Source organism: Neoarius graeffei, chromosome 15, assembly GCF_027579695.1.
Source record: "Neoarius graeffei isolate fNeoGra1 chromosome 15, fNeoGra1.pri, whole genome shotgun sequence".
Lineage (NCBI taxonomy): Eukaryota > Metazoa > Chordata > Actinopteri > Siluriformes > Ariidae > Neoarius > Neoarius graeffei.
In genome coordinates, this window is record NC_083583.1 from 7,763,973 (window position 1) to 7,787,252 (window position 23,280).

The window sequence follows — 23,280 nt, forward strand, 5'->3', positions numbered from 1 at the left end:
TTATAAAGTAAAGGTCCTTTGTTCTTTTTTTTTTTTGCATCGCCCTCGACTATACGTGCTACTCCATAACGTGTTCTTCATTCACGTTGAGGTGTGTGTATGTTCGAGGTGCTTGTGGCGCGGTGACGCTCTCTCTCCACACCTCTCGGTCTCCGTCAGAGCTTCCCGATAGATCTTTATTTACAGCGCAGGAGTCGGAAACAGCTGGTCAATCCATTTAGCCTAAGGCCACTGATTTGTTCGTATTTACTACAACACCCAAAGAAAAGCCGGGGTATTTTTCTTCTCTCTCTTTCCTATTGATCTGGCGCTTAGAAAATCTGCTCCGCTGTCTAAACACTATTGATCCCCGTCCGCTCGCTCTTCACCAAGCTCCCTGCGCTCGTGTTTAAGGGGACTGGATGAATTGAAATTTCATTTTTGACAACTTGTACCTGTTTTTTTTTTTTTTTTCCTTTTTTCTCCTTCCTGCTGATGGCGTGATGGGACAGCAGGTGGTGGTTACGGTGGTGAAAACAACGCTCGATGAAGGTCAATTCCAAGTGGAGATAAGTGGAGGAACTGCGCTTTCAGGTCTCTTTAGCATTCAGCTACGGCTCACGGCTGTATACTAACTTTTAACCGGCACTAACGAAGTCCCAGGAGTTTTTATTGTAAATTGTATCACACTTTTTTTTTTTATTAATTAATTAATTCACCTATTTGGTTGTTGTTATTTTTAGTCTAAATTTAGTCGATGAAAAATTACAGCAGCTTTACTCACAACTGGCACTTTTTTTTTTGCAAGTTTCCGAAACAAAAATATAATCATTTCAAATTTCAGTACAATAAAATCTGAACTGAGTTATTTCTAATGTCTCTAATGTCTAAAGTTATTTCTAATTTCTATTTCATTATCTCATTATTTCTCAACATTTTTTCAGCTTTATATCGAAGTATTGCAGGATAGTTTGTCATTATTTGATTTCACTTACCATTCCAAGTTCTGGTGGTGTTAAGTTTTTTCAAGATGTACTAACCAAGTTATCTCGTTTTTTTGTTTTTTGTTTTTTTTCCCCCACTCAAGATGCATCGTAATTTCAAGATACATTATCTCATTTTTGTAAGATAGCAGGGGTGGTGTTTTTTTTTTTTTTTAAACTTCAAGGCTCTGACCGCAAAGTTGAATTCTGGGCAAAATGTTCTATTTCTGTTGCTGTTGGAGTTTTGAGATGTTGCGCTGCTACACACACCGTGTATTCGGAATGTTTTGCCGAGATAAAAAGCGTCCCGCGTTTTATGATTCCGAAGATTGCCAAAGCAAACGAGCAACAATATCACATGACCACCGTGGAGCGTGTTTAACCAAAACAAGTCAGCATGGGCAAACATGGCGGGCTTGGCAGCTAAAAGTCAGCGGGAAAGAAAAGGAAAGCCTGTCTAGTCAGGTTAGATGACACGTCATTTTTCTGGACAGATAACTAAATCATTCTAGCTAGCGATTAGAATGCATGGGCTCGACTCCACGGTAGCGAGTATGGAGTTATTATACACCTAATGTTTTGATCTTGCAGAGAAAGAAACGAGAACACAGAAGCAGGAATAGAGAAGATATATTTGCTTCACGGATCTGTTCGCGAGTGTCAGCCTCAAATTACATCCCTGCGACTCAAAACTCTCCGAGGTCGATGCAGAGTCACGATGTTTTCCGCGGGTCGCCATCTTGGTGTGACGCAGTTCCTTAGTTATGCTAATTAGTTAAAGCTCCTCTCATTCAGCAGTTTCCTGTTTCCGTAGGGCCGGACTGTTTACCTCAAGAGGTAGGAAACCTCTTTGAAACCTCAGTCAGCCCCTTTAACTCGCCATTTCAAGATCTGTCACGTCACTTAAAGATATCTCGTTTATTCAAGATGTGTCATAATTTCAAGTTATCTCATCATGTTCTTATTTCAGTCATTTCTTGCTATGTGTTTTGTTTTTCAAAGTTTCGGGTGATCTTGTTATTTCAAGATGGGTAAATTTTTTATTTTTTTATCACATTGTTTCAGAATGTCAGTTTTGAGTTAGCTTGTTTGTCAAGATACAGTATGTTGTGTCCTAAAAGTTGAGTTATCACACTTTTTCATGTTCGAGTTACCTTATTTCAAGGTATGTCATTATTCCGAGTTACCTCATCTCATTTTGTAAGATTGCTTTTCCAACCTCAAAGCTTTAACGTTTAAAGTGCATATCACGGGTAAATTCAGGAGCAAGATCAATGTAATTCTCCTATTTTATATTAAACTTTGGTCAAATATCTGTAACATTCTGCATTTTGTGCAATTTTTTTTACCTTGCGCAACACCGGAAAAATTCAGTTGAAATCGAGCCATTTGAGGCGAATTGGTCCGCCTCTGAAAAAACTTGCCATTTGGATTTCCGGGCAAACATTGATTTTCGTGACGTCGCGTGCGGGACGCCTCCTTCTGAATCCTACGTCAGCGCTGGTTTGTTTATGAGAAAACGACCTGGTGGTTTTCTGCAAATTTCTTCAACGTTATCGCGTAATTATTAAAATGGTTAACAGATGTATCGTAGGAGGGTGTAGCAACACCAATCTTGATGGGATTAGTACTCATCGTTTCCAAAAGACCGGACAATGAGAGAGAAATGGGAGCGCTTGGTCTACACAGGCTGTGCACTGAAACCGTGCAAAGCTCGCGCAGCCTGCTGGCGCTTCTGCAGGTGACGTCACGAATCTGGCTCCAGACTCCCTTGGGATTTTTCCAGACGTGTTTTGTTATTTTATTTTTTTTCTGCTGTAGACAGATGGCCTTGTGCAAAATTGCCCTTCTGGATGAGTGTGTAAAGGGACGTACTTTCATATAAAAAAAAAACACGAAATTGGTCCAGAATCTGCACTTTAACGTTAGCATACATCCAGAGTTTGCGTAAATCCCTTCTTATAAATTTCCTTTTATATGTCTACATCCGTCTCTCTTTGTTTCTGTTGGAGACTTGTGTGTGACCAGCACTGTGTGTGTGTGTGTGTGTGTGTGTGTGTGTGTGTGTGTGTGTGTGTGTGTGTGTTTTTAGCTGCAGGAGCGCAGCGTGGAGCTGCAGAGTCTCCAGAAGGCCCACACCGAGCTGCAGGTCAAAGACAAAGAGTGCCAGAGAGAGCTGAGCCGAATCCGAGCGGCGCTCCACAACGCCACCCTGAGGGTAAAAGCACCACCTATTACTATTACCATTACTCAGTAAGCTATTGTGGAGCACATGCCTCGTTTCAATTAGCATAAATATTCATACAACGACCACAACGCCGTCCCGTGTTCCATTCCTTGTTTTTAATGGTAATGCATATTTTAATACATTATCATTACCATCATCATAATTTTTATTATGAGAAATGTAATTATGAGATTATCCAGGATTTTTTTTCCCTTCCCCTTTCCCGCGGCTAGTTTTATTCAGACACTTTCCGCATGCCCCCCCTCCCCCCGAGTAAAAACACAGCACAGCTCGTTGATGAAGACAAACAAGAGAAGCGGCCGCACCCCTGCCTGCAGGACCCTCCGTCTAAATTGCGCATCCGCCAGGCTTGTCATAAGCCACATTAAGAAAAATGCTCACGCGCTTTGACGCAAATTGGAAAATGGCATTTTGGAAAGCGGTCGCTGGAAATTAGAGGTATTAAAATTATAAATCAGATGATGTCGGAGCAGGGGAGGGAGGACGGGGGGAGAAGTGGGTGAGGGATGAAGCTCCTCTCACACCCCGAAGCTTGAGTGTGATTCATACAAGGCCTCCAGGATCTGAATAGGAAGACGTAGAGAGACACACACAAGAGGATATTGTGTCTTTTTTTTTTTCCTTTTCTTTTCCATGGAGTCATTTAGCAGATTCTCACACCGCTACTTGCTAATGGATCATTTCAAAGGTGTGATACGTATTATGCCAAGGCATCCGCTTGACACTTAACAGCACCAGTGTTCATTCCCAGTGTGCCTCACGTCCGTGTGTGTGTGTGTGTGTGTAGGCAGAAGAGCAGCGTCTGAAAGAGGTCCAGATTGATGAGCTCCAGCGAGAGGTTGACAGGACGCTGGCCCTGCTGGAGAAAGACAGAGAGGTCAGCAGAGTCAAGTACAATACCTTATAAAGATGCACACGCACAATGCAAAGCAATCCAACCCACACGTTTTGCCCACGTCGTGAATATTCCACAGTTTTAGAGGAATCTGAAAAGCATGACAGCACGCAGGCCTGGGATCACATGACCCTCGTGTGGTGCCTACTAGCAGTGGCTTACTTACTTCACAATACGATACGATTACAATTCTCGGTGCATATCCGTTATTGTAGCTTTTGTGTCGTCATATCTGTGTCCATGAAGGAACACCAAGATAGGACGTTCAGCCTCATTTCGAGGTGTGTAACGCTGGTGATACACAGGACAACTTTTTGGACAATGCTGCCAGCAACGGGCAACCAGGTGAGACACTGGGCAACTAATTAGGGCAACAACCAATCAGATAAGAGCAAATCTATTGCCAGGGACACAGACACCGCAAAGATGGACACAAACATTTACAGCGTCACTTTTGTCTTGGCTTCAGCCTTTATTTATTTCACTCAAGTAAGAATCACTTCTGGAACAAAACTGTGAATAGATACTCGGGTCAGAAGATAATCTGCCATTATTTTTTAACATTTATAAGTCAAAATAACCACGTCATTCTATTTATAATACATAGGACCAAATTACTCAATTCTGATTGGTCAATCAAGGAGGGCTTTTTTCCTTAACACGGGGCCGTATTTCTGAAATGCTATCGGCTAGTTCGTTGCTTGGTTACGGTTACAAAAATTTGCAAATTTTGTCAACAAAATGGCCGACTCTGCTGACTCAGCAATGCCGCGTTTCGCTATATTTGACGAAGAAATGATAAACCAATTGAAAGCTGCAAGCGAAAATGAAAGCACCAAAAAAAAAGTACGAATTTTTGGCTTTCCGTGTTTAAGAAACGGGCCGCAGAAAGAAATAAACGAGACTCTAGTGGCGTATGAATGCTGCGAGTTAGACAAGGTGCTATCGCAGTTTTATGCAGAAGTGAGGAAAGAAAATGGGGAAAACTTGGAACCAGACTCTCTCAAAGGGGAAGAAAGGGCAATATAGAGATCTTGCAGTCACGTGACCGGAAAGTACACAACTGCCATCTTGTCGGTCAACAACACAGCTGAATACTGCTGCACTCGTGTACAGAATGGATCAATTTCAACCGACGGACTACACGGCTCATTTTTCTAATGAACAGATAACTAGATATATGTCTAAAATAAACGATCTACAGATTTGTGACCCTTATGGCTTTCCGGATGGAGTTTTCACGACCAGATTTTGAACTGCCAGCGGAATACCCGGACGTGTATAATTACCTCATTAACTTTCCCTCGCTGTTCAGTGGTGAAGCACTGCGTGCCTATAAATCTCTGGACAGTTATCTTTACAGAAATTCAGGATTTGTCAGCGACTCAGATGTGGCATCTTGTAAACAAGAATCCTCATTGGACGGGTAAGTCACTTAAGTATTGAGTATAGCACTGACCAGCCGATTATAGAATAGAATAAGGTAATTCGAAATCGTCCGTCTTGTTTACATGGATCTGGCGTTGGAGAGGTAGAGGCTTGGCAGTGGAGATTTGAGTGGCTGTTTTCTGAGCTTAGTCAACAGGCCGGCTCTGCAGCCTCGCTTTTGCTTCCGCTCCCGGCACCGCCTCCTTCGCTTTGCTTCCGATAACAATCCACGGAGACCCCGCTGGTCTCGCTATCTCGTCCGGAATGTTTTTTTTTTTTTTTTCTCATCCGGAATGTTGTGCATGCGATGGAAATCGCTACAAACCGTCATTTTCTGCTGGAAACCAATGTCCAGTAAGTCCATACGGTTGTAGTGGATATTGAAGTCCGGTACAGACGAACAACACACAAAAATACACACAAAAAACATAAAAAACGTGCACAGGTAGGGAGAGCTTGTAGCCGCAGCCGTTGTAGTAGAATTGTATATAGTAGGGTTTTCCAGAAGAAAAGGTAGAAGTAAAAGTAGAAGTAGAAGGCGGAATATGGCGTTTGACCGACAAGATGGCGTCTGTCACAATCTGGATCGGCTGTGACGTCACATGCAAGTGCTCCATATAGAGTAAATATAACAATAAAACACACATTGATGAACCTTATTCAAGACTTACAAAAGTTTTGTTCTAAGGTTGGAAAGTTATAGTGTTTTGAAAGTAGCTCAAGCAAACTATTTCCGCAGTTTGAACAGCCCGCCATGATATTAATTTTATCCAATCAGAATGCACGTTCATTTTCTCTGCGTAACACTCATGACGTATGTATGTGCCCAGTTGTGTTGGCTCATTGAGGTTGGGAATAGCACGTGTGAATCGGAAAGTAGGATGAATTGTAAGTGATCGGCTACACAATGCCACAGTGTGTTGCTTTCGGGTGTAATAACAGGACCGATGGAAAGCATAACGATCCTCCAGACGTGTCTTTTCACTCGTTTCCGCTGAAAAACACCAAGCGAGTTCGAGCTTTCTTCTCTTCTTTCGTCATCACCGGAGTCGAGAGTACCTCTCCTAGGTTCAAACTGGTACCCTTCTAAGCCATAGCCTGCTTGCAGTGTGTCTTGCGGGATCTCTTCGTACGATTCGACAGAGCTGTCGCTTTCACTTGATGCGCCCGACGCCATGATTACACGCTTCTCTCCTAGTGCAGTGGGTAGGGCTGACGTCACGGTCTTTTAAAAATGGCGACTCTTGTGCGGTTTAGCGTACCGACTATTATATTTACAATTACCAAGATATTTCGTTGTTTTCTAGTGCATAAATTTGATAGAATACTTAAGAATATGTTACTTTGTCACATCAGCAACCATATATATTGCCCTTTCTTCCCCTTTTAAGTAACGCAGGCAGCATTGGATCGGCATCTGAGACGAGAGAAATATCCGGGATCAATCCTGAAAGAAGTTACTTTTCAAGAATCATGAAAAGTCCTCGAGGTGAAAGCGAGAGATTTGCGAAAACAAGGAATGCTTTAGAAACTGATGCAAATGTGCAAGAGTGTCTCACGCCCTGACTGGTTCAGAAAACGTGAATGACAAATATCGTGAACTTGAATGGCTTCTGAAGTATGAATTTGGCCCGATATGTTATAAACAAGAAATCGTATGGTTCCCTGTAAAATTAAGGATCAGTTTCACTTGTGATTTTAAAGTTTTGAAAGTAGCGACTCGGGCAATTTTCAAAACTTCGAACTCACTCGTGAAATTAATCCTTAATTTTACTCGGCCCCAAGGACGCGTTATCCTAATGGGCTTCATGGGCAGCTGCCCAGGGCCTCGGCCACTAGGGGGCCTCGGAGGTAGCGAGATCGGAAAATATGAACCAATATTTTCAGAAGTTTTGATCATATCGATAACATTTTTGATGCATTTCGCCACCCGTAAGGAAGCCCACCTTTTCCCGTCGCATAAATCACCCGTCATTGTCAATATGATCACTGTCCACCATGTCTTCACACGCTACGCCAGCTTGAGTTCAATGATTTAATTAATGACTTCGCTTTCCAGAAAAGTAGGAAAGTGCCCTTGTAAGTTGACCCATGGCTGTCAAACTGAATGCGCAAAGCTGTGTGCCACTGCTGTTTGGGACATTACGTGTGTGAAAGGATGAAATGTTTCACATAGCCTAACATTTTGAGATTTATTTCTGAGAAGCAAGATATTTTTCTTTCTTTGTTATCGCTCTTTGTTTTCACAAGTTAAAAGTCGCCTGGATTCCAAAATGAAAACGAACGGTTATATACCAAATGAATGTTCTTGTTCTGAATACTAAAGAAACTGTTGTAGGCCTCGGTTATGTTCTTGACATGTTGTTTATTGACTCACTCATTCAAAGGCTTCTTGAGGCTAAACTTTAGTTAACCAGACTTGTTAACCGTGATGTCTGATGGATTTTTTCACCATGCAATTGCCTGTTTCACCATTGCTTTTTCTCGATTAAATAGGTGTTGATGGATATAAAGTTTTATCGTTCAGTAGTATTTCTAATTGTGCCACTGTCATTATTTAAGTTTCTGTGTCTAGTTAGACAGGCACGTCTGAGGGGGTGAATTTGCTGAGCGCAGTTGACAACAGGCAGGGGTGGGGCCTCGGGGGGGTGTCTGCCCAGCCAGGGCCTCGGCAAGGGTTAACGCGGCCCTGCTCGGCCCCCATACGATTAGGCCAAAAAAAAAAAAAAAAGTGTGTTTCCGGTAACATGAAATACTAAAATAAGGTCGGTAGGTAGGAAAAAGGTTTTTTTTTTTCTTAATTTTTTTTTATTTTGTTTGAAAAAATTAACACAAGTAAACATCTTACAAAATAGTATTTTGGCACAGAATCCTTTATACCACACATCATAATAAAATAAAAGTGTTTTAAATCTTTAAACGAATAAAAAAAATATCGCGAGAGTTCAAGTTATGATCTACGGAAGCGTGTTGCTGCCACACTCAAAAAAATTGGCTTAGAATCAAGTAATTACGTGAAAAGATATTGTTAACAAAGTTATCACGTTTTTACAATATATTTATCATGTAATAACATAACATCACGTAATTTCATGATACGAAATTATCACGTTATTTCATGATATTTTCATGTAATAACGTGAAAACACCTTATCAAGAAATAACGTGAAAATAACGTCCTAGGCTACTTCCATTAAAAGCAGACGGCCTAGCCTAGCCTACTGTAGAACTTGGGTCGAGCAAAAACATGGCTGAATCCTGAATGACTCCTATTTGTATAAATAGGGGACTACATAGGCGGCAAAACGTAGTGTTTTTCCCTGCCATGGAAGTGCACTTGTATACTGAAGAGGAAGCAATTTGCATTACAGCCTTGAATGAGGATTCAAAATAGCGGCTCGGCTCAGTTTTCCCTTCCTCCTTCAGTATACAAGTGCGCGTCCATGTTTATGCAGGAGGGCTGATAGAAGTGGCGAAACATTTTACTTTTTATCGTTTCTTTCACAACTTGAATGCGTTGAAACAAAAAATTATGACAAACTAACGCCGCTTACACTAAAATATCGAGGGAAATTTGTAATAACTTTACGGTCGGCAATTTCGACGCGGAAATTCTCGATCGGTCGGGTTACCGGAAACACACTTTTTTTTTTTTTTTTGGCCTTACCTATGCTAATAAACACGTTTTTAAAATCTCTTTAAAAATGCTCCTAGCCTCAATCACATATGCTATAACTAATAACTTGGACGCACGTCACAAAAACCTCATCGTTTAATTCTCATCTCAGCAAAAAAGATAAAAGGACATGGACCAGGAAATACTGCTGAGGAGGAAAAGGGCGTGGCAGAGCTCCTGAAAGGCTTTCTTTCTTTATTAGATCCTGAAGTTTTACCGTTTCACTCTCGGGTTCCACAAGTAGTCGTGCTCTGGATGTGAATTAGATCAGACGATAAGTTTGACCATCTCTATTACAACTCACAAAAAAAAAAAAATATGAGCTGCCCATCATTTTTAACTTGATGCAAGAGAGCTAACGTTATCCCTACGTAACTAGCGATAACTTTCAGCTAACTGTGTAAGCAAAAACCACCGCTAGTTAGCTAAATCCCATTCAGTCTCTATGGAGCGGTGGTTCACTAACGCCAATTTACACTTAGCTGAAAAAAATAAATCGATGTCTGAATTCCGATGTCTGTTGGTTTTCTAAGCATCCGATGAGAGAAATTCACCACTTTGGGTTTACACAGAACAACTTACCGGCATAAAAAGATACAAGTGGTCTCTCTCTCTTTTTCTTCGCTCCACTGCCATTGAGACACCGCTACCTGTGTTGAAAATTTCAGAAGCTCTCAGGTGGTCATGTGATTTGCTGCTAGCACTCCGATTGATTTAGACGATCTTAATAAAAAGTTGATCAAAATCGTTCACGTAGAAATCGTGTTGTCCGATCTCAGTGGGAAGGCGTCGAAGTGCAATTGCCCGGCAACACTGCCCAAAAAGTTCCCCCGTGTATCATCAGCCTAAGAGGAAAAACGAAAGCCTTGGTAATAAATGTTGCCATAGATACAAGTGCGTGTTCAAGGCTTAACCATAACAGCCTGCTAACGCTAGCTCCAAGAGGAAATGCCTGATCTGAGTTCTCATATAAGTATTTAATCTTGCAAATTGCAAAGGTTTCGTCAAGGTCTTTTTTTTTTTTATATAAAAAATAAAGAAGCCTTTATTTATCACATGTTCACTCAAGCATTTAACCCATCTGAAGCCGTGAACACCAAGTGAGCATTGAGCACGCGCACGTACCCAGAACAGTGGGCAGATATGCTACAGTAGCCGGGGGGCAGTTGGGGGCTCGGTGTCTTGCTCAAGGGCACTTCAGCCATGATACAGAGGGAGGGGGACGTGCTGTTCATTCACTCCACTCCCCTCACATTTTTCCTGCCAGTCCCAGGAATTGACCTGGCGACCATTTGGCCCCAGGGCTGCTTCTCTACCCTTCAGGCCATGGCTGCCCCCATTTTTTGACCATCGGTTTTATAAAGATGAAAGTCTTCTCAAATATCAGTTAGTACGTTTACATGCACATCCAAATCGAGCTACTGTCGGTAATCGAGCTAAGGGTCCCAGCAGGGGTGCCAGAGAAATCCAATCCTACATGCACTCAAGGAAATCGAGCTATTGTGTGAGGTACATTGTGCACCCGAGCCACAGGTGGCGCTACACGCCCCATCGTGTTGGTACACTTCCGGTTGTCGTCATGAAGAAGAGCTATTCAAGAGTGTAAACAAAGTTATCAGTTCCGTGTTCTCCATTGCGCGTTTTTCTCCCGTCCATGAATTTTAATATATTCAACTCCTTAAGCTGAATGAGCATGAACTCTGTCTCCTCATTGCTCCAGAAGTGCACGTTTCTGCTCGCCATTTTCTCTTCTTCGTTTGTTCCTCCTGACCTCTTCTGCTGCTCGCTACTACTGTTGTCATGCCGACCGAGGCTGTCATGTTTCCCGCTTGTGGTCTCGTCACTTCTGGAAGGGGCAATGCTGAAGTAAGTAGCTCGACTACGTAGCTCGATAGGGTTTACATGCACTAAGTAGCTCGGCTACAATCACATAATCTAGGTCGTATAGCTCGATTACGAGAAATCAAGTTCGGTTCGATTTCAGCCGAGCTAAGGTGTATCCATGGCATTTAGAACTTCGATTTCAGTCGAGCTACGGCAGAAATTCGATTTTCTCTATGTGCATGTAAACGCACTCAGTGTTTAGTGACTCAGTAGTTAAAGGCTGAACACAAAGTTGGAGGTTCAAGACCCTTGAGCATGGCCCTTAATCCTATCTACTCCAGGTGTACCACATCATGACTGACCCTGTGCTGGTTTTACTTCATCCCACAAACATTCCTGACTCAAACCACATCTTTTTCTCTCTTGAAAAGTGTTGAATTTTTTTTTATTTTTTTCTTTCTCATCACAATGCATCATACAAACGATTATTCCCCCTGCCCTTAGCACGCTCGCAGTAAAGCTGTCTCCACACCACATCAAGGCTAAACCAAGAGGTCTGTACACGTGAAAGAAAGCGAGGTCAAAATCGCCGGCATGCACTTTGTGGTGCCTGAATGAAAGCGTTCAATCACCTTGACCCGCACTCCTGCACATAATGAGATTCTCGCAGGACCCGGCCCGCGCTTTCTCTCCCGTACTCAGTTCAGTTCAATTCCATTTACTGGGCTTTATCGGCACGGCTATTATTTAGTTACAGCATTGCCAAAGCGTCATCAGAAATAACAATTGAAAAGCATATATATATATATTTAGAGAGAGAGTCTTGATTTGAAATGGAAATATTTCCTTTGCGTCTTTCACTCCATTATTGCTTCTGCTTTTCTTCCAAACTTGCACAATGAACCCAGTTTATCATGGAAGGCAAACAGGCATTGACTCGAATTCTTTCACTGCTATTGGCTAGACACTAAAGCAGAACGTCAACTCCCAGGAGCCACAACACGACAGAGCATGCTGTCACAGGAACATAATCGACGCTGAAGTGATGTGTTGAAGCAGAGTTACAATTGCCATGCCAAGATTAATTATTATTATTATTATTTTTTTTATAACCGGATGTCCTGAACTGTATTCATATCCTCATATCCCATAGCATTTATGGAAAAATTAACATCCCCTACCAGCCTTCATCAGATCAGTCTCTCTCTCTCTGGTCCGCGTCACGAATGACGAGCGGAGTCTCTCAGTTGATGTCTTTGACGGCGCCTTTGAGATCTAAGGTCAAGCTGTTCCTCAGCGTGGACATGACCTCTTTCCGTCTGGTTACGCCAGGCATCCCTGTCTGCGGTGAGGTTGTGCCATGAGGTCAAGTCGAACCCAAATGCCTTCAGGTCTTCCTTGATGCAAGCCTTCCATCGTTTCCTTGGGCGACCTCTGCTTCTCTTGCCTTCTGCCATCTTGCCAAATAGCAATTGTTTGGGGATGTGATTGTCCTCCATACGATATGTGTCCCAGCCACCGGAGTCTATTGCTGCGAATCATGGTCTCAGTGGTGGAGGTCTTTGCTGTATTGAGGACTTCTCTGTTTGTCTTCTAGTGCCACCATCTGATTTTAATTATCTGGCATAGAGAACGCTGATGGAATGCTTCCAGACTTTTGAGTTGGTGTGAGAGAGTTGGCCAAGTCTCACTGCCATACAGCAAGGATGGTAGGACAATAGCTTTATAGACAGTGGGCTTAGTAGACAGGGTAAGTCCTTCCTGGTAAGTCCTTCCCGATTCAATACTCTTGAGCTTAGGGACTTGAATGCAGCTGCACCACGGGAGAGTCTGTGTTTGACCTCTGAGTCTAACGAGGCATCTTCTGACATAACCCTACCAAGGTATGTAAACTTCTTGGCACGCTTCAGGGTGAAGTCGTCAGTCTTTATTGGGGGTGGATCAGGGCAGCCAATACGCATCACTTCGGTTTTGGGTTTACTGATGGTAAGACCCCAAGCTTTGCAAGACTGATTGAGGGCAGTAACTCCATACTGCAGAGAACTTGCACTTTTTGTGGCTAGAGATGCATCATCTGCGTACAGGAAATCATCTTGCTTAGTTGTTGATGCTGACTTTGACTTCAGATGACGCAGGTTGAAGAGCTTACCATCCATTTTGTGGCGGATGTTGATGCTGAAGTCTGGAAGGGATCTATGGGCATGGCGCAGGACATAAGCAAAGAATAGAATAAACAGTGTTGGGGCCAGGATGCAGCCTTGGCGCAAACCATTGGTTACCTCAAAATCTTCTGTTAGTTCACCGCTGATGGAGACACGGGCATGCATACCGTTATGGAAGCTTTTGATGATGTTAACAAGTTTGCTGGGTATGCCTACTTTCAGTAAGAGGTGCCACATGGTGTCGAATGCCTTGACCAGGTCCTCAAATATGATGTGCAGGTCTTGGTGCTGTTCATCATCAGATCAGTAATTACACCGTTATAGCCGTTACTATAGAAACGATGACGTATTGGAACAAGCGTGGTGCGCTGCTGTTTATTGAACATGAATCAACACCTTCTGACCAGTCAGAATAGGCCATTTGCAGGAATTGGTCACGTGTCAATTTTCCCCATAGCAACAAGCCCATGGTGGGCAAGCTAACTTGACATTCCTTGACAACCATAAGAGTTTGACTGGCGATGCGAAGCAATCCATTTCTATAATAGCTGTTTTTACCTTTTCTACTGTCTTTTTTGACCCGAATTTTCGTGTGTACTTGGAAAAAGTTTGTGGTTTTAACTTCTGTTGTAAGTTAAAGCGAATCACTGGCCGTAAAAGAGAGTTTTTGGACTCAAGTTGGTCGCCGCCGAAAGAAATTCACCTGTGAAATGGCGGATTTCTCAGGTATGTTTATAACTTCTCCTTTTCTTTTTTTTTTTTTTAAAGATATTTTTTTCCTCCACATCGAGAGGAATCAGCTGAGGTGGCTCGGGCATCTTTTTCGGATGCCTCCTGGATGCCTCCCTGGGGAGGTGTTCCAGGCATGTCCCCCCAGGAGGAGGCCCCGGGGAAGACCAGGACACGCTGGAGGGACTATGTCTCTCGGCTGGCCTGGGAACGCCTCGGTGTTCTTCCCGAGGAGCTGGCCGAGGTGTCTGGGGAAAGGGAAGTTTGGGCTTCCATGCTTAGACTGCTGCTTCCGCGACCCGGTCCCGGATAAAGCGGAAGACGACGAGACGAGAGATATTTTTTTGGGCTTTTTGCACCTTTATTGGATAGGACAGTGTAGAGACAGGAAATGAGTGGGAGAGAGACGGGGAGGGATCAGGAAATGACCTCGGGCCGGAATCGAACCCGGGTCCCCGGATTTATGGTATGGCGCCTTATCCACCTGAGCCACGATGCCCCCAACTTCTCCTTTTCTACCTTTATCATTCGCTCGAAACCCCTTTTGCACTGTTTCTTTTCCTTTCCTTTGGTACTTGTTGTTCGATAATCAATTTCTTTCGGCAGCGACCAACTTGAGCCCAAAAAACTCTCTTTTACGGCCAATGATTCGCTTTAACTTACCATATGACAGAAGTTAAAACCACAAACTTTTTCCAAGTACACATGAAAATTTGGGTCAAAAAAGACAGTAGAAAAGGTAAAAACAGCTATTATAGAAATGGATTGCTTCGCATCGCCAGTCAGACTCTTATGGTTGTCAAGGAATGCCAAGTTAGCTTGCCCACCACGGGCTTGTTGCTATGGGGGAAATTGAGACGTGACCAAGTCCTGCAAATGGCCTATTCAGATTTTAACAGTGCTGTGGACTCGCAACGTGGTGATTATTATTATTATTATTATTATTATTATTATTATAACAGTAGTACTAATAGTAACCAGTGTTGCATGGTCAAAAATCTGTTTAACTTTTTCAATATGGCCGTGCTAGAAAGGGCCAGAGTGGGAGATTTGGTACTCATCGATCCTCAAGCATGACATTTCTACATATCTGTTTCTCTGCTTCTCTTTTCCTCACTCTGTCTCTGTTAGGACGGCAGTCAGGCGGAGGAGGAGTTGGAGAAGCTGAGGGGCGAACAGCTGCGACTCAAGGACAAGGTCTCCGTCTCTGTGGTCAGAACGTTCTTTATTCAGCTGATCTTCCACACTGTCACAGGATTTATCATACAACTTCTGCTCCCATTTCTGATCAACTCTCAGCTGTGCAACGAGTCAGGAGTACTGTAAAACACACTGTGTGATGCTGTTTTGGAAAATAATCAGTGACGAGTTATTGTTACATCTCAAATTTGATTATTTAACAATTGTTCACCGAGCCTGAGGTGGGTAATTGTTTTAGCAGAAATCACACAGGTGATTATTTTATTTAAAAAAAAAAAGAATTTGTTTCAATGCAAATGTAATAAAGGTGTGGCGTGGATTTGTCACTTATCTACGCCGACTCACATAAAATACTTTGTTTTGAAATCAATAAAATAAATCACCTTACCTTTGAATAGTTTTAGACCAAACTTCGTAGCATCTTTAGTGCTTTCAGGAGCAGCGTTTTCTTTCATCATTTATAATTCTTCCTCATTTACAGTGACGAAACAATTGGACGCCATTTTGCCGAGTCGCTCGAGAGATCGTCCGAATCTCTCAACCAATCAGCATGCACGATTTCCTATACTCAGCTGTGTATTTATGCTCATTTCCTATAACGGTATATCTCAAAGCGTTTTATTTACCGTATACCATTTTTATTAAAGAATAGCATGGTGTGCTTTCCTTCCATTTATAGTTGCAGTTAATGTTCATGAAATGAATTAGTTCTTCTGGTTGCTTGATAGAAAATAACAGGATAAAATAAAACAGTATAAAATATATAGAATAAACACTGTGTAGAAACAGAATTTAAAAAATGGTGATTTTAAGTAGGGCGGCACGGTGGTGTAGTGGTTAGCGCTGTCGCCTCACAGCAAGAAGGTTCTGGGTTCGAGCCCAGCGGCCGATGAGGCCCTTTCTGTGCGGAGTTTGCATGTTCTCCCCGTGTCCGCGTGGGTTTCCTCCGGGTGCTCCGGTTTCCCCCACAGTCCAAAGACATGCAGGTTAGGTTAACTGGTGGCTCTGAATTGACCGTAGGCGTGAATGTGAGTGTGAATGGTTGTTTGTCAGCCCTGTGATGAGCTGGCGACTTGTCCAGGGTGTACCCCGCCTCTCGCCCGTAGTCAGCTGGGATAGGCTCCAGGTGTTTATTGGAGATGTGTTCCAGATCTTTGGTGCATAAATACTACACTCTTTGTACGTTTCATATATGTAATATTGAGATAAAAATAATATTTAGGATGAATAGGTGGTTAATAAATTGGGTGTGTTTGAGTGTGTAGGTCTGTGTGCTCTCTGAGCCCTGGGTCGGAGTGTTTTCCCAGCGCGGCCTCGCTGTGTTTTGGGGCCGCAATAAAGCACCGCCTTCAAAGGCCGTCCAAGCGGCACTTACCGCTAAGTGCTTCTCCGGTGGTCGGACAAGATTACTCTCAAAACAGAGTGCAGACAGCTTGATTAATGGAGGCCTCTGCCAAGGGCCCACTCCGCACTATATTTTCACACTTACTTACACTCCTTCATTTCACTTGCGCCAACTTTTATGCGCCGGCCCCGTCACCACAGGAGCTTGTCGGTTCGTAAAGGACAAGTCGCCACTTTGAGTCGAAAACTCATTAAAGGCCCCAAGAGGCATTTTTGTTTGAACGACTGCAGGGAAGCTGAATTCGACACGGGTTTGGCTGTCGATTGCATGCTTTCTGCTGGCGTGTGTGTGTGTGTGAGAGAGAGAGAGAGACGGGTTTGGAGAGGTCGTGAAGACTAGAGCCACCATTTAAACATTTTCCAAGGAGGCCAGGAAAACGCACAAGTCAGGTGTGTTTGTGTGCTCTCCTACTGTATCTCTTTCTGTATTTTGTTCCGGCGCTTTAAGCTGCAGCTGTGAGACTTGAATAGCGTCACAGAGCGTTTTATTTGGAGGCAGTCATGAAATAAAAAGTGTGGCTCCCTTAGTGAGCGCTCTGAAAGGTGAGCCACACTGAGAGGCTTTTAGAGGCTCATATGAAGGGAAGTACTGTATGCGAGTCTAACGGAAAATTCTAGTCTGCTTTGTATAACAGGCTTGCGTGTGTGTGCGCGCGCGCTCAAATGCAGCTTTATAGATACGCAACATAGTCAGAGTGCTCACAGAACAGGAAAAAAAAAAGAGGTTGGTTATTAGTTATTTGCAAGTTGCACGCTATTTTGGTAACTGTTGACAAATGATCCGGCCAACTCGTAAATTATTGGCAAAGACACTGCATCATTTGACACACCAATGATGTATTTACACGCACTATTCTTTCCTAACCTAAAATGTTAAAGCGCGTATATTCCTCTGGAGAGAATAATAGTGCTGAGTCTCCTTTCATGTCTAACAAGGTTATAGAGCTTCTTGAATTCTCCCACATGAATACGCTGCTTTATTCACCTGAGAATTCAGGTGTAAGTACATGGACGTCCACTTCAGTTCAGAGCACGGCTTCTCAACAGGGTTTTGTACGTGGAGACGAAGATGATTAATTTATACTAGTGCTGTCAAGCGATTAAAATATTTAATCGCGATTAATGTCGCGACTGTCATAGTTAACTCGCGATTAATCGCAATTTAATCGCATATTTTTGTCACATGAAAAACCATGTAATTCTCTTATCAGCATAAAAAAGTGAATGGGCTTGCTCACCGTTCGAACTACGGGGGTACTCGGGGGATCCAAGATCCCCTGAAACAGACATGAGATCCCTTGAAAACATGATTTGGGAAATGTTGGGGGGTCTCTAAAATATTGGCAAAATGATGTTTATTGACATAGCAATCGTGTGTAACGGGAAGCATTTGCATATCCGAAGTGAGCGCGCGATGGAGATCTGCGCTCTGAGACAAGCGCAAGCACCCCCCCAAGGGAAAAAAAAAGGGACCCCCCGAAAATATCGGCATAGTTCGAACACTGGTTGTACCAATGTTTTTTTTTTTATTGCAGAGCATAACACGTCTTGTCACAGCCACTGCAAAGTGGGGCTGGAGCCGCCGATGGGAAAACGAAACCTAAGCCGAGCACCGTGGCTCTTCGGGGGAGGGCAGAGGACTCTGGTTGTGCGGGGCGTGGCATTACAGTCTAGCTGCTATCGTTTTTCTAAGCAAAGTCTCTGTTCCAAGTTCCTGGCAGTTTCAAAAGCTTATGAAAAACCTACATCATGTCACAGAGCGTTAATCTCGCGATAAAAAATTATCGCCGTTAAAATTGAGTCAGGTTAACGCGTTAATAACGCGGCATTTTTGACAGCACTAATTTATACACTGTATGGTCAAAGGTTTGGAGACACCTGACCATCAGATGCGTACGCTGTTCATGATCCTGTTGTATGGAAGGTCCGTGTGTGCTATAGCTTTGTAGTTTCCCTTCACTGGAACAAAGCGGTCCAAACATGTTCCAGCATGACAATGAACCTGCACATAAAGTGAGCTTCATGGACGCATGAGTTTGGAGTGGAAGAACTCGAGTGTCCTGCACAGGGCCTTGACTGAACAGATGGATTGGAACATCGACTGCCTCAAAATCCTCAGTCACGCTCGAAAATCTAGTGGAAGCTTTTTCAGAAGAGTAGAGCTTATTATAACAGCAACTTTGGAATGAGGTGTTCAACAAGCACATATGGCATGTGACGGTCAGGTGTCCAGAAACTTTTGGCCGTATAGTGTACGTTTTAGGAATTCATTTTTGCCCATGCCGATATTTTTATGAGTTGACTGGAATAATGTTTACGCTGCTTGAATATACATATATAGGAAGTAACATAGGTATGGGAGGGGAAAAGAAAAAAAAAACAGGTTTGGGAATTATAGGGAGGGAAAGTGAAACACGGCGATCCTAGTGGTAGCGTTCCTAAGCCGAGAGCCATACTACTGCAAATCCCATAGACCCGAGTTTTAAAAAAATCCCATGAAGTTATGACGTGGAACTTGTACACCCCCCAAAAAATATGTTGTACATGTTGGGATTATCTACTAACTGTGAAAGTATCAGGTGAAATTTCGCTGTCTTTTAAAAGATCAAAATTGCGCCTAACCCGTCAGAAACGAACTACAACCAAACTGTCTAGTCAGATGCCCCTTTTCCACCAAAGCAGTTCCAGGGCTGGTTCGGGGCCAGTGCTTAGTTTGGAACCGGGTTTTCTGTTTCCACTGACAAAGAACTGGTTCTGGGGCCAGAAAAACCGGTTCCAGGCTAGCACCAGCTCTTTGCTGGGCCAGAGGAAAGAACCGCTTACGTCAGCTAGGGAGGGGGGAGTTGTTAAGACCAACAATCGCAAGACCGCGAAAGGTCGGCATTTTTAAGCGACGAGAAGCAGCAGCTGTACAAACGCGAAGTCATCCATTATTGTTGTTGCTGCTGCTTCTTCTTCTCTGTGTTGTTGTTGCTTCGATATTCGCACCAAGGTTTATGCAAACGCAGCGACGTAACTGACACATACAGCGACGTAACTGACGTGCTTCCCTTAGCACCACAAGCTATGGAAAAGCAAACTGGTTCTCAGCTGGCTCGCAAGTTGAACGAGTTGTGAACCAGCACTGGCCCCGAACCAGCCCTGGAACTGATTTGGTGGAAAAGGGGTAAGAGTCGCTCATATTACGTCAGCGGTAGGCTTGATAAGTTTTGTTCTTCATACTAACCCTTACGAGTGCTGACAGCTCTCCCTGTGAATAGCGGCAGTTGGCTACATGCCCTGATCTGTAATGGTTATCCCCACGAGGGATGCATTTCTTATTGGTACAGAAATACTCCGCCAACCACGTGATACAAATCGGCATGTTGATGTAGGCTACTCGCCGGCCGCTACCTGCTACAGATTTGGAAAGGCGCTAGACTTACGGTGACGTCACATACGCAACGTCGGTTCTGTGTAGTCTTTGATCAGCTTATTAAAAAACATTCAAAACAATTCAAATCGGTGGCAAAAATGAAGTATGATCACCAGGATCGACAGAGCTGCCCGACATGCACAACATATGGAAGCCATTGTCTTAACTTTGAAGTGTAACACGAAATTTAATTTTTTGAAAAGATATTCCCATTCATTTTGCCGTAGAGGTTGGAACGCATCCAGTAGGGGGCGATGAGATTACTTTCCCTCCCTATATACATACACTGACCAGCTACTTTATTAGAAACACCCATCCACCTGCTGTTTGATGCAGTTCTCTAATCAGCCGATCCCTTGACAGTAGCACGATGGTTTTACGAATCACGCAGATACAAATCAAGAGCTTCAGTTAACGTTCATACATCAGAACGGGAAACGCTGTGATCTCAAAGTGTGACTTTCTTTCACTGTGGCACGGGTGTTGGTTTGAGCCAGATGGACCGGTTTGAGTATTTCAGAAACCGATGATCTTGCGGGGTTTTCACACACAACAGTCTCTCGAGTTGACACAGATAGAATGGTGCGAAAAACAAAAAACACTGAGGAGTGAGCGGCAGTTCTGTGGGTGGAAACGAACACCTTGTTGACAAGAGAGGTCAGAGGAAAATGGACAGATTGGTTTGAGCTTTTTTTTTTTTTTGCCAGGAAGGAAGGATATAGTAACTTGTATATCCAGGGTCATCTCGGGCTCGGAAGGAGTCACAGCCATCTTGGGAATGTACCTGATGCTCACAGCTTCTATCTACAATGTATGGCATGTATTTCCCCCATAGACCATGAGAAAGACTCGTTAATGTCCTGCCTCAGCACTACTTGTTAATTAACTTCTTTTAACCGAGCTCACAGCGGCATCGTGGAGCCACTTTTAACGAGCCTCCGTTTCTCCTGACCTCCAGCGTCCACCATGTCCTCCACCCTCGCTCATTTATCTTTCTCTCCTTTTCAGGTTTCTCTGTAGGTCATGGTTCTTTTTTTGTTTTACTGCTTTAAAAAAAACAACTGACAAATTCAGCTGTCTCGTGGCTAGCTTTTCGGTTCTTTGTACCTTCAGTGTGTATCTTACTCTGGGAAAGTGAATGTTACTTGAAAAACAAGTTAAATGGAAAAGAGAAGTCTTTGTCAGGTCGAATTATTTATAAAGCTATGCCATATTCATATTTCCATGTTAAAGACATAAATGTTGTAGCTCTACCTACTGTATAATCCTCCTTTCTTTATGCCCTACACAGGCTGTAACAAACACCCAATATCATAATTTATTATTTTTTTTAAATGCATGTGCATTTGGCAACAACTCATTATCGATGTGATGCAGTGGCGGCTGGTAGTCTTTCAGACAGGGGAGGCTGGTCGGTTACGATATTTCCAGATTTTAAAAGAAAAAACACATCAATTTTGCCCATACTCTTGCCTCTGATCTGGCTGATTGTTGGCAGCATCACAAACTGTGAAATAACAGGTTCTTTTGGCCCATTACCCTACTGTCCAATATACATGATGGTGGTGTTGGGGGGGGGGGTATATTTTAACATTTTATATTTTAAAATTGTGGCATGTTGTTTAAAAATGGATCATTATTGAAAGCAGCTCTTTGTCAGGAACCTCAGCAGTAACAGCAGAGTGTTCTGGAATAGGCACAAGCACTGACCTTGGGGAGCCAAATGTAGAGCTGGGTGCCACACATTTCATTCAATGACACTTTCCCTATATTTTACTTATTTTGACTGAGAAATGTTTTATTGACAATTCTGATAACCCTTCACTTTTAATCCAGGTCTGTAGTGTGAAATGTTCTCGGCTGTGTTTTTGTTTAAAAATGTTTTCCAAATTGTAGCTGTGTTTAATTCATATCCAGAGAAATATATATTCCAATATAATATACTCAGCATAAACATTTTAAATAGATTCTATATTTTTGGTCCATCCATGACATATTACTAAAGTAGCCTATTTACTGTTGTTGATGTGGGTCACTTGCTGTTAGCCAATTCACTTTCTCGTACCAGGAGAGCTGAAAGGAACGAGTATTATTCCCTACCTTTTTCACCAAGTCAATTTGAGGCGTTGGTCTACCCTGCTCTTTAATTTAAATTTTTTCCTTGAAAGGAAGACTGGCAAATGGCTTCACCAAAATTAAATCAGCAATGCTTGGCATCCGTGCGCAGCTTTCTTGCTAGCTGACTAGCCCCCTCAAGTTCAAGTTCAGTCACTCAAATAAACAAAATTTCTGGAACTAAGATAGCAAACTTGACAACACTATATTTACACTTTATTTACAATGAAAATATATACAAACTAAAAAAGCTGGTAGAAACCGTATGTAATGAATGAAATCGGAATGTAAGCTGATCTCTTACAATACACCACAGCACTTGCGAATCCGCATGGGACTGAACTGAGATTCACTGCTGCCTGTCTATAGTTGAAACGAGCTGTCAATCAAAGAAAATATCCGGCCGCTTTCACCAATCACCAGTCTCCTCGCGGAAACTGCCATGTCCCTCCCATGTGAGGCTCGGAGTCCGTAGGCGGGCATTTTCACAGTATTTGTCCAATAACCATCTTGCATTTTGAGATTGAAAAGCGCATAGCTCCCAAATGCCATTGAAGTCCACTGAGGCTGGGAGTCCGCAAGACTCCGTGGGCGGGCGCTTTCGCAGTATTTGTCCAATAATCGTCTTGCATTTTGAGATTGAAAAGCGCAGAGCTCCCAAATGCCATTGAAGTGCACTGAGGCTGGGCTGCATCGCGCTGTCACGAGGGGGAAAAACTCACGCACACATTAAAGTTATAACGGAATGATTTCGCACTGTAGTTGGGTTGAGCACATATATTTCTATGATTCTGGATCTGAAATAGCAATGTTATAAGGTCGGCTATAACATAAGCCTAGCGCAATTCATCCTACACGATGTTCGTCATTTTTAGAGGAGGCTGAGCCTCCCTTGTTGTCTTAGAGCAATCGCCCGTGATGTGATGTCACACGTCCACGTGTTAAACGTCTACATGTACACACTCACCAGTCGCTTTAATACGAACTTCTTGTTGATTTTAAGGGTGTATTCAGACCAGGATAGTTCGATAGTTCACTTGCTTTGGTCCGAACTAAATGTTTTTTTTATTTTTTCATTTTGGTGCGGTTCGCTTTCACACTGTACATTTTAGTAAGCGGACCAAAATCTGTCAACAAAGCCACGCGCCCTGAGGTCGTTCAGCTATTGGTCAGAGACGACACGCGCACAAAGCGTTAAGTTCAAAAGTAGTCATGGAGGCTT

At 43.1% G+C, this 23,280-nt stretch overlaps 1 protein-coding gene across 1 annotated transcript in view; it reads left to right on the forward strand.

The window, feature by feature from the left end:
* The window catches only part of LOC132899782 (polyamine-modulated factor 1-binding protein 1), a 298,473-nt gene that overhangs the window by 138,084 nt on the left and 137,109 nt on the right, over nt 1-23,280 (forward strand). The window contains 3 exon segments of the mRNA XM_060941901.1: nt 3,055-3,180; nt 3,998-4,087; nt 15,056-15,121. Of these exon segments, the coding sequence (XP_060797884.1) occupies nt 3,055-3,180; nt 3,998-4,087; nt 15,056-15,121 (282 nt within the window).